Genomic DNA, 14,568 nt, shown 5'->3' with positions numbered 1-14,568 from the left:
GCCTGTCACAGCGAAACTGCCTGATGTAAAACACACATAACTGGGGCATAATGCAAGTAAGAGGAGTCAGGAAACTGTCTTGTTTAAGTTTGTCGTCCTCTGATCTCTCCCACCCCAAATCTAAATTCCTTGCCTGTTGAAAATGAGATTTTAGAAGTAAGGGTCTAGTCTAGCAGTTAAGGCACTGATTAAGACATCTACATCCCACACTGGAGCACCTCGGTTCAACTCCTGGTGCTGTAGACGCCGGGAGGCAGTGGTGATGGCTGCAGGAACTGAGCTGCTGCAGCCATGATGGGAGAGCTGGATTCAGCCGCAGCTCCCAGCTCAGGCCTGACCTGCCCAACCCCACCATGACAGGCATTTGAGAAGTGAACACTGGATGGGAGCCCCCTTGCTGCATTTGTCTGTGTGTGTCTCTCAACTTTTTTTAAAATGAGATTTCAAATATGACAAAAAATAGCAGTAAGAGGTGAATTTGGATTCAATGGCATTTGGGAGCTGTGTCCCATTCTTGTTTTAAGTTCAAAATAAAAAGTTAACAGGCGAGAAGTGTGACTGCACAGTAAAATGCTAACCTAACAGCAGGAGCAGCGCTCACTCCTCCCAGAGTCCCAGCAGCTCGAACAGGCCTGCAAACCAGGTGCTCCGCAAGCAGCTTCTAATCTGAACCATATTTTGAAACACAACAGCGTTCTCTAGGTTACTTGGATTTTCAACACCAATATTTTAAAAAGCATTATTTTTTTGTATCTAAAGGATTATGACAACCAAAGGATGTCGACTTTACAAACAAATGTTACTACACTTACTCTGTGAATTATCCCGGCTGAGTGCAGATGTTTGATGCCACAAAGCATCTGGTAAAGAAGGTAGGACATTCTCTCATGGTCCAGCTCCATGTGAATCACCTGACATAGGTTAGCATCCATTAATTCCATCACCAAATACCTGAGGACAAAAGAAACCATCAGCTGTGCACCTGGAAATTATTCAAAATTCCTGTATCATTATTAACCCAGAATGCTTATGAACCAGCAGTAACTTACTATCCAAGATCTTCACTGGCTAAAGTAAAAAAGATAACTTGTTTCCTCCAGATTTTTATAACATATCTGGAAAAGAAGCAAATATAGAATGGAACTTTGTAAAATTTTCCCAAAGAATATATAAACAACTAACTTACCCAATGTCTTGTAAGTTAAGAACAATATCACACACTCAAATTCTCCTCCTTCCTAAATTGCTCTGCTGCTGGCTCAATCTTGGTGGCACACAAACCACACTGTTCCAGGTTCCTCCTGGGAACAAATGCACTGTTCTGGCAGGGATGTTGGTAATGGGAGGGCTGTGCAGCTGTGGGGCCATGGAGCACATGGAAATCTCTGTAGCAACATTCAATTTTGCTGTGAAACTATAAAACTGCTCTAAAAAATAAACTCTAACCTTTTATTTTAAATAATTATTTTATTTATTTGAAATAGTTACAGAGAGAGGTAGAGACAGAGAGAGAGATCTTCCATTCCACTGGTTCACTCCCCAAATGACCACAACAGCGAGAGCTGAGCTGATTCAAAGCCAGGAGCCAGGAGCTTCTTCTGGGTCTCCCACACGGGTGCAGGGGCCCAAGGACTTGGGCCATCTTCTACTGATTTCCCAGGCCATAGCAGAGTGCTGGGTCAGAAAAGGAGCAGTCAGGATTTGAACTGGTGCCCAAATGGGATGCTGGCACTGCAGGCTAGGGTTTTAACCTGCTGTACCACAGCTCCAGCCCCTAAACTCTAATCTTTACAGAATTGATTATACAACAGCAAAAGTGAACTTCTGACTTTACTTCCCTACTCTTTCCTTGCTCCCTTTGAAAGCAAAACTCCCCAGAGGTGTCTAGATTCTACACCAGTGCTGTGGCATAGCAGGTAAAGCCAATGCCTGTGACAATGGCCTCCCACATGGGTGCTGGTTTGAGTCCTGGCTGCTCCACTTCTGATCCAGCTCTCTGCTATGGCCTGGGAAAGAAGCAGAAGATGGCCCAAGTGCTTGGGCCTGTGCACCCACATGGGAGACCTGGTTGAAGCTCCTGGCTCCTGGCTTTGGCCTGGCCCAGCCCTGGCTGTTGTGGCCATTTGGGGAATGAATCAACGGATGGAAGATCTCTCTCTCTCCCTCTTTGGTTGTAACTCTGTCTTTCAATTAAATAAAATAAATCTTAAGAAAAACAAAAACAAAACTGAAGCCCAGGGTCCAGTGTCATGGCGTAACGGGTAAAGCCACCACTTGCGGTACCAGCATCGCATACAGGCACCTGGCTGCTTCCACTTGGGAAAGTAGCAGGAAATGGTCTGAGTCCTTGGGCCCCTACATATCCAAATGGGAGACATGGATGAAGCTCTTGGCTCCTAGCTTCAGCCTGGCCCAGCCAGCATATGGAATATCTATCTCCTCCCCCACCCCATAACTCTGCCTTTCAGATAAATAACATACATCTTTAAAAAAAAAAATCAACAATAACAACAACAAAACCGCAGCCTGACTGCCAACCACCAGCACTTCGGACCCTCGGACCCAGCCTGTCTTTTAGTCTACGTGCTCCTGGACTCTGCACTTCCTTATGTACTGTGTTTGCTGTCTGTCTGCTCCCGCTCCTGCTCCCCTGCCAGGCTGCAGGAAGGAGTCTGTCACCTGCAATTCTTAAAATAAAAGGGGTGCTTGTCTTGTGTGTCACTAATACGAGCAAGTCCAAGAGAGCACAGCACTTTACTGGCTGAATACACCAACAAACTGAGCATGAAGCTGGCACCACGCCTTAGTCAGCTACTATTCTGTCTCACTGTTGGTAAGGTAACTCCACTGAAGATTCTGGGGACATAACACTTAGTGATATATCATCTCAAATAACACTTGTAAAGGCCTGCATGCTACAGTCCTGGCTATTGGAGCCTGGAGAAAGTGTTCAGTTCAGGGAAGAGGAGCAGCAGCACGGAGGGTCCCAGCCACTCTGGAGAATTCCCCAGCTGTACTTTCTCTGTGGTGGAGATGATAACCCTGTTACTCTGCTTTTTATTACTTTACCTAACACACCTGAGAAAAGCTGCTTAGGAAGGAAAAAGACTGATTCTGGCTCCAGTTGGGGAGTTCACAGCCCAAGATCAGAGCCCCCCGCTGGTTAGGCACTGCTGAGCCAGGAAGCAGAGGGGCAGGAGGCTCTTCCTCACGTCCCGGGTGCCTCCTTACACAGCCACAGGGGCTCTCCCCACAACCTAACCCAATCTGCTCACCTTCTGAGATGCCACCTTCAGACACCATAGTCTAGTAAGTTCTATGCTTAACCCACTCACAGATGATTCGGGGATCAAAGCTTTAACACATGGGCCTTTGGAAGACACGCAAACCACAACACCCTCTAGGCACAATAATTGTTCACACCCATTTTTCTGAGTATTTCTCTTCCATGGAGAAAAGTGTCTATATTATTAAAATGTATTGTCTTTTTTTTTGTCTGTTCTACTTAATATGACTGGCTTAATTCTGTAATTAATACACAGTTATTCTTAAGTGTTGAAAATTAACTGAAATGTGATCCCTGTTAAACATAAGAGTGGGAATAAGAGAGGGAAGAGATGTACAATTTGGGACATGCTCAAGCTGACTTGCCCCAAATGGTAGAGTTAGAAAAATACCAGGGGACTCCAATTCAATCCCATCAAGGTGGCATGTACCAATGCCATCTCACTATTCCAAGTGATCAATTTCAGTTCACAATTGATCATAATGAAAGGACTAAGAGTCAAAGGGAGCACATAAACAAGTCTAGTACCTGCTAATACTAACCGATAGAATAAATAAAGGGGAGAGTGATCCAACATGGGAAGCGAGATACTCAGCAGACTCATAGAATGGCAGATGTCCTAAACAGCACTCTGGCCTCAGAATCAGCCCTAAAGGCATTCGGATCTGGCTGAAAAGCCCATGAGAGTATTTCAGGCATGGAAAGCCAAGACACTCTGGTAAAAAAACAAACAAACAAACAAACAAACAAAACCTAAATGAAAGTTCTCTGTGAGTGAGATCCCAGTGGAAAGAACAGGTCTTCAAAGAAGGAGGTACCTTTCTCTGAAGGGAGGAGAGAACCTCCACTTTGACTATGACCTTGTCTAAACAACATAAGAGTCGGAGAACTCAAAAGGCTTCCATAGCCTTGGAATCTCATGACTGGAGCATAGGGAGATTACTGATGCCATAAACAGGAGTGTCAATTTGTAAAGTCAACAACAGGAGTCACTGTGCACTTACTCCTCATGTAGGATCTCTGTCCTTAATGTGCTGTACATTGAGATTTAATGCTATAACAAGTACTTAAACAGTATATTTCACTTTGTGTTTCTATGGGGGTGCAAACGACTGAAATCTTTACTTAATGTATACTAAACTGATCTTCTGTAAAAAAAAAAAAAAAAAGAAAGAAAAGAAAGAAATTATCAATTCCCAACTTGACTCTCACTGGGATTAAACATGACAATAGGTCTGATCTGATTTCATCATCATTTAAAAAATCATCTATTATTTTTCACTTTATGCTTCGGTGTGGGAGCAAACTGTTGAAATCTTTACTTAATGTATACTAAACTGATCTTCTGTATATTAAGAGATTCAAAAATGAATCTTGATGTGAATGGAAGGGGAGAGGGAGTGGGAAAGGGGAGGGTTGCGGGTGGGAGGGACGGTATGGGGGGGAAACCACTGTAATCCATAAGCTGTACTTTGGAAATTTATATTCATTAAATAAAAGTTAAAAAAATGTATTGTCATCTATAGTTACTTCTTTTTTCTAAATTTTTAGTTTTTGGGAGCCGGCACCGTGGCACAGTGGGTTAATCTGCCTGTGGTGCCAGCGTCCCATGTGGGCGCCAATTCTAGTCCTGATGGCTCCACTTCTGGTCCAGCTCTCTGCTGTGGCCTGGGAGAGCAGTGGAATATGGCCCAAGTCCTTGGGCACCTGCACCCACATGGGAGACCGGGAGGAAGTGCCTGGCTCCTGGCTTCAGATTGGCACAGCTGTTGCAGCCATTTGGGGTGTGAACCGAGGAAAGACCTTTCTTTCTGTCTTTCCCTCTCACTGTCTGTAACTCTACCTCTCAAATAAAATTAAAGAAAAAAAAAAAGAATAAATTTTTAGTTTTTGATGCATCGTGAGTTATTGAATTAAATGATACTTACACATCTTGAAATTCTTCTAGAGTTTTTTGTGGTGTAAATACATTTAACAAACTAATTATCTGAAAAGAGAAAATTAATTATATTATGTCATGACTGCTTGAGTATAAAAATTAAACAGCATTAAAATGTAATAAAACTGGAAAAAAAAAACAAAGTAGAACTCAGTGTTTCTTATTCTCCTTATTATTATTGCTTTTATGAAACATTTTATTTCTTACATAGTTTTTGAAAAACATTCAACATCAATTGAAAAATAATATGTACTTTAAATCAAATCACTTGCATATGTCCCCAGTAAATTCTATTATTATAACAGAATTCAAACATATGACAATATTTCAAAAAGCTCATGGAACATGGAATTAAGAGATCCTAGGGGCTGACGCTATGGCGTAGTAGGCTAAGCCTCCACCTATGGCATGCAAGTTCCTATCCCGGCTGGCTACTCCTCTTTGGATCCAGCTCTCCGTTTATGGCCTGGGAAAGCAGTAGATGATGGCCCAAGTGATTGGATCCCTGCATTACATGGGAAACCTGGAAGAAACTCCTGGCTCCTGATCTGCCCAGGTCTAGCCTTTGTGGCCACTGGGGGAGTGAAACATTGAATGGAAGCCCTCTCTGTCTCTGTCTCTCTCTGTAACACTGCTTCTCAATTAAATAAAATCTTTAAGAGAGACAGACAGACAGACAGACTGATTCTATTTTGGTGCAAAAATTTTTGAAATCTATGCATTTTTTCATAATACTCATTTTATATAAATTTTATGAAGGTCCTTCATTTTCTATGGATTTCAAAAATTTTTTGGCAGCAAAATAAACACCTTCTAATTCCATTTCCCATGAACTTTCTGAAGTGCCCTTATATAATGTCTTTTGGTCTCTAGACTTAAAAAAGAAGAAGAAACTATGGATTGAAAAATATTAAGTAAAGCAGTCTTCTCAATTCTGAAGGCCTAAGTACTACGTATATACTTCTATAAACTTTTTTTTTTCTTTTTGACAGGCAGAGTGGACAGTGAGAGAGAGAGAGACAGAGAGAAAGGTCTTCCTTTGCCGTTGGTTCACCCTCCAATGGCCGCCGCGGCCGGAGTGCTGCGGCCGGCGCACTGCGCTGATCCGATGGCAGGAGCCAGGTTCTTATCCTGGTCTCCCATAGGGTGCAGGGCCCAAGTACTCGGGCCATCCTCCACTGCACTCCCTGGCCACAGCAGAGAGCTGGCCTGGAAGAGGGGCAACTGGGACAGAATCCGGCGCCCCGACCGGGACTAGAACCCAGTGTGCTGGCGCCGCAAGGTGGAGGATTAGCCTAGTGAGCCGCGGCGCTGGCCTTCTATAAACTTTTGAAACCTGACAGTTAAGCTCACATTTTTCTTCTGATAAGGATGGAACACTTCATAACATCATATATTTACTCAAAGAGGGCAGCTGGGCTGACCCCACAACAGGCTCCATGGCTGAGACAATGAGTTCTACTGTCTGAGCATCAAAGGCACCCCCTCAGCCATTTCAAATGACGAAGGAAAACATTATTCAGTAGCGCAGGCTGGAGTTACTGGCTGACCAAAGCAAAAACCACAAAACTACATTCACACTTCAAATACAACACAAGATAAATGCAAAACAAAGGCTTAAATCTAAAACATGAAACCACAGAATATTTGACTATGGATAAACATTAATATAATCCTGATAAATACAGGTCTCTTTTAAGCATGATAGGAAACCTAGGAGATTTTATAACATTAAAACAAAACCAAAAATAAACTTTACAAAAAAAATCAGTGTGGCAAAAACAATATAAATAATGTGAAATGGAAACAAAAGTGAGATTGATAGCTTTAATATCTAAAAACCTCCTACAAACGCATAAGAATAGACTAACAATCCAACAGAAAAATGGACAAAGTTCATGAAAACCAAATTCTCAACAAATGAAAATAAATGACTTAAATAAGAGTGCCAATTGTTAAATCAACAACGGGAGTCACTGGGTTCATGCTCCCCTCGCAGGATCTCTGTCCTTAATATGTTTATCTATGAAACTCAAAAACAACACTACTATTCGAACAATACCCTATACCTGGTTCGGTTGTGTGAGTGCAACCTGTTGAAATCCCTGCTTAGTATATACTAAATTGATCTTCGGTATATGAAGGTAACCGAAAATGAAACGTGATGGGGGGGGGATGTGAGAGGAAGTGGGTGAGGGGAGGGCCATGGGAGGGAGGGAGGTCGGGGGGAAGCCACAACAATACAAAAGATGCATTTTATATTCTACTTAAAACTATTGGTTGAGCTCTGTAATTAATACACAATTACTCTTAGGTGTTTAATCAATGCTATAACTAGTACTCAAATAGTATTTTACACTTTATGTTTCTGTGTGGGAGCAAAATGTGGTAATCTTTACTTAACATACGCTAAATTGATCTTCTGTATATAAAGATAATTGAAAATTAATTGTGATGTGAAGGGGAAGGGGAGAGGGAGTGGGAGAGGGGAGCGTTGTGGATGGGAGGGAAGACACGGGGAGGGGAGGAGGCTATTGTGGTCCATAAGCTGTACTTTGGAAATTTATGCTCATTAAATAAATTAAAAAAAAAAGAAAATAAATGACTAATACATGTATGGAAATAAACTGAACTTCACAAATAAAAATAAAATAGCATTTGTTATCTATCGGCTTGGCAAAAATAAAACAAAAATCTATAATATGTAGTATGAGGGGATTTTTGTGAAAGAGATTCTCAGACACTCTTTTTTTTTTTTTTTTTTTTTGACAGGCAGAGTGGACAGTGAGAGAGAGAGACAGAGAGAAAGGTCCCCCTTTGCCGTTGGTTCACCCTCCAATGGCCGCCACGGCTGGCGCGCTGTGGCCGGCGCACTGCGCTGATCCGAAGGCAGGAGCCAGGTGCTTCTCCTGGTTTCCCATGGGGTGCAGGGCCCAAGCACTTGGGCCATCCTCCACTGCACTCCCTGGCCATAGCAGAGAGCTGGCCTGGAAGAGGGGCAACCGGGACAGAATCCGGCGCCCCGACCGGGACTAGAACCCGGTGTGCCAGCGCCGCTAGGCGGAGGATTAGCCTGTTGAGCCGCAGCGCCGGCCTTCTCAGACACTCTTAATTGAAGTGTAAAATTGACAGTTGTCTGGAGGTCAACATCTATTAAAACAAGCAGGGGGCCTGCCCTCTCACCAGCAATCCTAGCCAAGTAATTCACGGGACAAGTGTGAATTTCAGTACTGTTCAGTACAGTATTGGTTATAACAGAGGAAAGCTGAAAACTACCTAACAACAAGAGATTTATTAAGTAAATTATTGTACATACTACGCTGCCTTTTTTAAAATGGTTTCTCTCTCTCTTCCTTAAAGCATATGAGTGCCACAGATATTCTCTGGGCAACAAAAGCAGGAGGAAGGGTAACACAACTGATCTCACTTAGGTACAGTTGCACACAAGCCTAAGAACACTCACCAACATGTTAATGTGAGTGATCTGTGGGTGGTGGGTTCTGAGATTTTTTTTTTTCTTGTTTATATAGCTTGAGTTTTAAAAACAATAACTACATTTTCTTATAACTTGGGAAAAAAATTAAGAAATAAGTTAAATAAAGCACTTGCTGGAGATAGTAAAACCAACTCGGACCACAGACTCAAAATAATGAACCTATCTTGGTTTTGTATTTAATGTTCCCTTCACCAGGAGGAGTCAGCGTAGGTGTAAAAACAAAGGGAAACATGAGTTTAATGTAATCTGTTCCAGATTTGCCACTTCATGATTTCATCAAAGTGATGCTCAGAGAGCACAACAGGAGTGACCCACAGTGTGCCTGGATACAACCTCATTTTCAAGAACATACTATTTCTTCTTAAAATTTAGTGTTTTGATTTCTGAGGACATGCCCAGTATAGCTATATAGAATGCAATATCAAATAAGAATATGCATGTAAAATTGAAACGTCAGGACCAGCGCTGTGGCATGGTGAGTGGGGTCAGCACCTGCAGTGCCGGCATCCCATGTGGGAGCCAGTTCAAGTCCTGGCTGCTCCACTTCTCTGCTATGGCCTGGGAAAGCAGTGGAGGATGGCCCAGGTCCTGGGGCCCCTGCACCCGCATGAGGACCCCCAAGGAGGCTCCTGGCTACAGATCAGCGCAGCTCTGGCTGTTGTGGCCAGTTGTGGAATGAGCCAGAGCATATAAGACCTCTCTCTCTCTCTCTCTCTCTCTCTCTGCCTTTCCTTCTCTCTGTAACTCTTTCAAATAAATAAATAAATCTTTTTTTTTTTTTTTTGACAGGCAGAGTGGACAGTGAGAGAGAGACAGAGAGAAAGGTCTTCCTTTGCCATTGGTTCACCCTCCAATGGCCGCCGCGGCCGGCACGCTGCAGCCGGTGCACTGCGCTGATCCAATGGCAGGAGCCAGGTACTTATCCTGGTCTCCCATGGGATGCAGGGCCCAAGCACTTGGGCCATCCTCCACTGCACTTCCTGGCCACAGCAGAGAGCTGGCCTAGAAGAGGGGCAACCGGGACAGAATCTGGCGCCCCAACCGGGACTAGAACCCGGTGTGCCGGCGCCGCAAGGCGGAGGATTAGCCTAGTGAGCCGCAGCGCTGGCCAATAAATAAATCTTAAAAAAAAAATCCTGAAATATCGGGGCCAACATTACGGCATAGTGGGGTAAGCTACTGCCTGTGATGCTGGCACTTGTTATGGGCGCTGGTTTGAGTCCCAGCTGCTCCACTTCCAATCCAGCTCCCTGCTGAAGGCCTGGGAAAGCAAAAGAAGATGGTCCAAGTACTTGGGCTCCTGTACCCACATGAGAGACCCGGATGAAGCTCCTGGCTCCTGGCTTTGGCCTGTCTCAGCTCTGGCTGTTGTAGCCATTTGGGGAGTGAACCAGCAGATGGAAGATTCTCTGTCTCTCTAACTCTTTAAATAAAATAAATAAATATTAAAAAAAAAAAAAACCTGAAGTGTCTGTATGCAAGGAAAAAAGCTGCTATGAGAACAAGTTTCCTAAGAAATAGTTGTTTCTCTATTGGTTGGATGGATCCTGTTCCCATTTAACAGAGAAAGAAAGAGTGGACAGCAAGCGGTTCTGGGATTAACTGGCTCCTCTCCCTCAGCAGAGCGACCTAGATTCCCAAATGGATTATGATGCCTTCAATAACTTCCATTTCTCTAATGTAAATTCAGAATTTTATCAGTAAAATACAGGCATTGCATTAGTCATTTTGTCATTCGTTTACCTTGTGTCTGAACTCCGTGTATCTCCCAACGCTCTGAAAACCATGTTATCACTGACAACATCAAAGCATGCAAACAGGCGCAGGACTTACGTTTTTATGATTGACACACTTTAACAGGACAAGTTCTCGATAAGCTCTCTTTGCATGAGTTTGATTTTGAAAAGGACGGCTTAGTTTCTTGACTGCAACATTTATCCCAAGAACTGTATCAAAAGCAGCACTATAAATTAGGAAATAGAATAATCAATCTATTAGGATGGTTTTTGGAAGAAACAGAAATGCAGAATATACATTCAATGTATTATTTTTCTAAAGCATAAGAAATAAGGAAAATCTTTCTACAGGTGGAGGGCATGGGGGTGACTGGCTCAGGATGGGATAACTCTTCACAGAGGCAAGGACCTTGGTGCTGCACTAGCATGGGGTTCAGGGATACTTGGCACACCCAATTCTCACCTTATTAGTTGAGATTAGTATTTCAGAAGCAGGTAATTTCACACTAAGCATGTGAGACTGGTTAAGAAATGAAATCTTCAGTTTACGCATGTCAGTAGGTTGAAAAAACTGGTCCTTGCCATCACAGATGAAAAGATAAACATATTTTGGAGTATTGCAGCAGAGGGAATGGTGAAATTTTGCTCATGACAAGAATATAATAATGCTAAATTATGACAGTATTTTCCCCAGGCAAAAGGATCTAGAAAGAAAATAGAAGCTGAAACCTCAGCTTGTGATAAGTACCCAAGGTATCAAAATCTATCCCTAACATACCACTGAAAAACACCCCTCATCCTGCTGAAAGAAGAACAAAGTCCAGCATCTCACTTCTCTGCTGGAATTCAGTGCTTGCGTTCCTCTAGAAAACAGATGTGAAAAACTGTGAAGCCCAATCACACACTGCCAGGTTACAAGCTGGTACTGATGTCCCGTCAGTGTCAACGCCTCCGCCTGCTCGCCAGGCCACCTCCCAATCTAAGCACCATTTAAAACAGGGTCTCATCTGTTCTCTTAAGTTTATAACACTGTTGATACTAATGTTCTTTTAGTATTTTTTTTTCCCAACAACGCTGAACTGAATTCTTCAAGCTGTCTTTGAGTTGAGGGCAGCCTACTATAGCCTTTAGGATACCAGAACCTCCATGTCTTGGGCTGATTTAATTCAGTTCACATTATGTGTGCGCACATAGGAATATGTAGAGCTCATGCCCAAATTTTTTTTTTTTTTTTTTTGACAGGCAGAGTGGACAGTGAGAGAGAGAGACAGAGAGAAAGGTCTTCCTTTGCCGTTGGTTCACCCTCCAATGGCCGCCGCGGCTGGAGCACTGTGGCCGGCGCACTGCGCTGATCCGATGGCAGGAGCCAGGTGCTTCTCCTGGTCTCCCATAGGGTGCAGGGCCCAAGTACTCGGGCCATCCTCCACTGCACTCCCTGGCCACAGCAGAGAGCTGGCCTGGAAGAGGGGCAACTGGGACAGAATCCGGCGCCCCAACCGGGACTAGAACCCAGTGTGCTGGTGCCGCAAGGCGGAGGATTAGCCTAGTGAGCTGTGGTGCCGGCCCATGCCCAAATTTAACTCTGCCATTCAAATGAGATACAAAGCACTGCAGGTAAACCTATTTGTGAAACAAACCATTAGTTAATGCACACATACACATTTTTCTGTCTGTATTTATGTTTCTCAGACAGGAGGAGTGAGTTTTAGAGCTCTATTGTACACCACAGTGACTGCAGTTAATAACAATGTATTATATTCCGGAAAACTGCCAAGATTGTAAGTGTTCTCAGGACAAAAAAAAAAAAAAGTATCAAGTAATACATAGGATAATTAGCTTAATTTAGCAGTTCCACAATGAATACATAATTCAAAACGGTATGTTATATGTGATAATTATAACTTTTATTTGTCAACTTAAAATAAGTGTGGGTCCACAATGAGCCAGATCAACTATCTGAGTGAAGAGAGGCTTCCCACGCCCAGCGCCAATGCCAGGAGCACAGTCTCCACTTATTACGCGTTTGTGTTTCTTGAGGTTACTTCTTAACTTGAAAGAATTCACTCTACTAGTTTTATTCTATTCATCAGTGTCTTTATTTGTCAACTTTAGAAACTAGCTACTTTCTCCCCATTATGAAAAGTGAGGAGTCACCCACTTACTTCAAATCTCTAGCACCTCTCAGTTTTCTGTTCTTACATTAGCAAGGGGTTTTTTCCCCTGGGTTACCTTTAGACTTTGAATAACAAGCCTAAACTTTTCATTCCAGCAGCTCTCAGAGGAAACTCCTGCCTCCCCAGCAGCAACCCGAGCCTCTTAGACTCCACCTCCTCCTCCTCCAGCTCTCAGTTCTCTCTCTTTCCCTCTAAAACCCCAGGTCAAGTCTGAGAACACAGTCATTTTGTATATTCAATTCAGCCTTTTGTGTTTCTTCTTTAGGATGTGTCTACAAGTTGAAAACCATGAGAGGGAGAGAGAGCGTCAGAGAAAACACGCATGCATTTGTGACATCACTAGCTGCAGAACTGGGGTTGACTTCAACTTCTACATGACACATGGCCTTTGCTGCCACTCCTAACAGAATGAGACTATTCCCAGCATCAAGGGCAAAAGGATTCCATTTTCTTACACCCTGTCAATTGCTCAAACATCACATTCTTCTTATTCTTCTTCTTCTTTTTTTAAGCATTTAAAAGTCAGAGTTACAAAGAGACAGAGATCTTCTATCTGCTGGCTCACTCCCCAAATGGGCACAACCGCCAGGGCTGAGCCAGACCAAAGCCAAGAGCTTCATCGGGGTCTCCCACGTGGGTAGCAGGGGCCCAACTACCTGGGCCACCCTCTGCTGCTTTTCCCAGGCCACCAGCAGAGAGCTGGATCAGAAATTGGAAAGGGACCTAAACCCATATGGGATGCCAGCACTGCAGTCGGCAGCTTAACCCGCTATGCCACAGTGCTGGCCTTGCATGTCCTTTGAAAAATCAGTTTTACTTTAAAGCCCCGACTTTTTCTATCTTTCCCCCACTTTTTTTTTTTTTTTTGGACAGGCAGGGTGGACAGTGAGAATGAAAGTGAGAGAGAGAGAGAAAGAGAAAGAAAGGTCTTCCTTTTCCATTGGTTCACCCCCACAATGGCCACTGCGGCCGGCACACTGGGGCTGGCGCACAGCACTGATCCGAAGGCAGGAGCCAGGTGCTTCTCCTGGTCTCCCATGTAGGTGCAGGGCCCAAGCACTTGGGCCATCCTCCACTGCACTCCCTGGCCACAGCAGAGAGCTGGACTGGAAGAGGAGCAACAGGGACAGAATCCAGCACCCCTGACCAGGACTAGAACCCGGGGTGCCGGTGCCGTAGGCAGAGGATCAGCCTATTGAGCCGCGGCGCCGGCCTCTCCCACATTTGGGAAAATTGTTTTTCTTATTAAGAGAAGAAAAACATTGTTTTTAGCCTGTCAGCAGACCAGCACTTCTCAGCTCCTCACTCATGTGCTGTGTTCTCTGGGATCCACTCCACAGTTTGCAGACCTTTCTCCTGGGGTTTGCAGAGCCTGCCACACAGCTGTTACCCTGGGATTTCTTCTCACTGGCCTCCGCTGCTTCTTGTACACATATTCCTGTATTATCTTCCCTGCTGGGCTACACTGTCCAGAATCCCCTCAGAAAAAGCCTTTGGAAGGTTAACTGATCGGATTGTGCCCTCTCCCTGAATAACCGTCTTCTAGGTGGAAAATCCACTTTCTCTGGAACGTGAAAGGCTCTGCCCCACTGACCCTGGGCTCAGTGCTGCAAGGGAGAGATGCCTGGTGCTTGCCAGATGCTTCTGTTTCATTCCTGAGCTCAATGCCTCATCATAAACAGCCATGTTCTGTCGAAGTCCCCAACGCCCCTCCCACTCTCTAGTAACCACTGTTCCTCCTGCCTACTACAGATCACTTCTGGCTTTCATGATGGCCACTTCCCGCTTTTTCCAGCCAAAGATGTATCCTCCAGTTCCCATAGCTAATTTTTGCCTGTTTTTTGCAATGTCCTGTGTCTGGCTTCTTACACCAGCTGATGGCGTATGAGGCTGTAATTCATCTCGTCTCATGGCTGTAACAGTCCTTTGCATGACAG

At 44.0% G+C, this 14,568-nt stretch overlaps 1 protein-coding gene across 9 annotated transcripts in view; it reads right to left on the bottom strand.

The window, feature by feature from the left end:
* The window catches only part of MAPK9 (mitogen-activated protein kinase 9), a 56,226-nt gene that overhangs the window by 22,571 nt on the left and 19,087 nt on the right, over positions 1–14,568 (bottom strand). For all 9 annotated transcript variants that reach the window (XR_016236474.1, XM_070076504.1, XM_002721307.5 and 6 more), the window contains 3 exons: positions 10,555–10,684; positions 5,215–5,273; positions 813–951 (listed from right to left, as the gene is read on the bottom strand). Coding sequence is in view for 8 of the 9 variants with exons in the window: in XM_070076504.1 (XP_069932605.1) it covers positions 813–951; positions 5,215–5,273; positions 10,555–10,684 (328 nt within the window). In the remaining variant the exon portion in view is untranslated. The remainder of the gene's footprint in view (positions 1–812; positions 952–5,214; positions 5,274–10,554; positions 10,685–14,568) is intronic.

The sequence above is a fragment of the Oryctolagus cuniculus genome, chromosome 6 (assembly GCF_051225735.1).
Source record: "Oryctolagus cuniculus isolate XC-2025 breed Fujian yellow rabbit chromosome 6, ASM5122573v1, whole genome shotgun sequence".
NCBI lineage: Eukaryota > Metazoa > Chordata > Mammalia > Lagomorpha > Leporidae > Oryctolagus > Oryctolagus cuniculus.
This window is presented reverse-complemented; position numbering and strand designations above follow the sequence as displayed.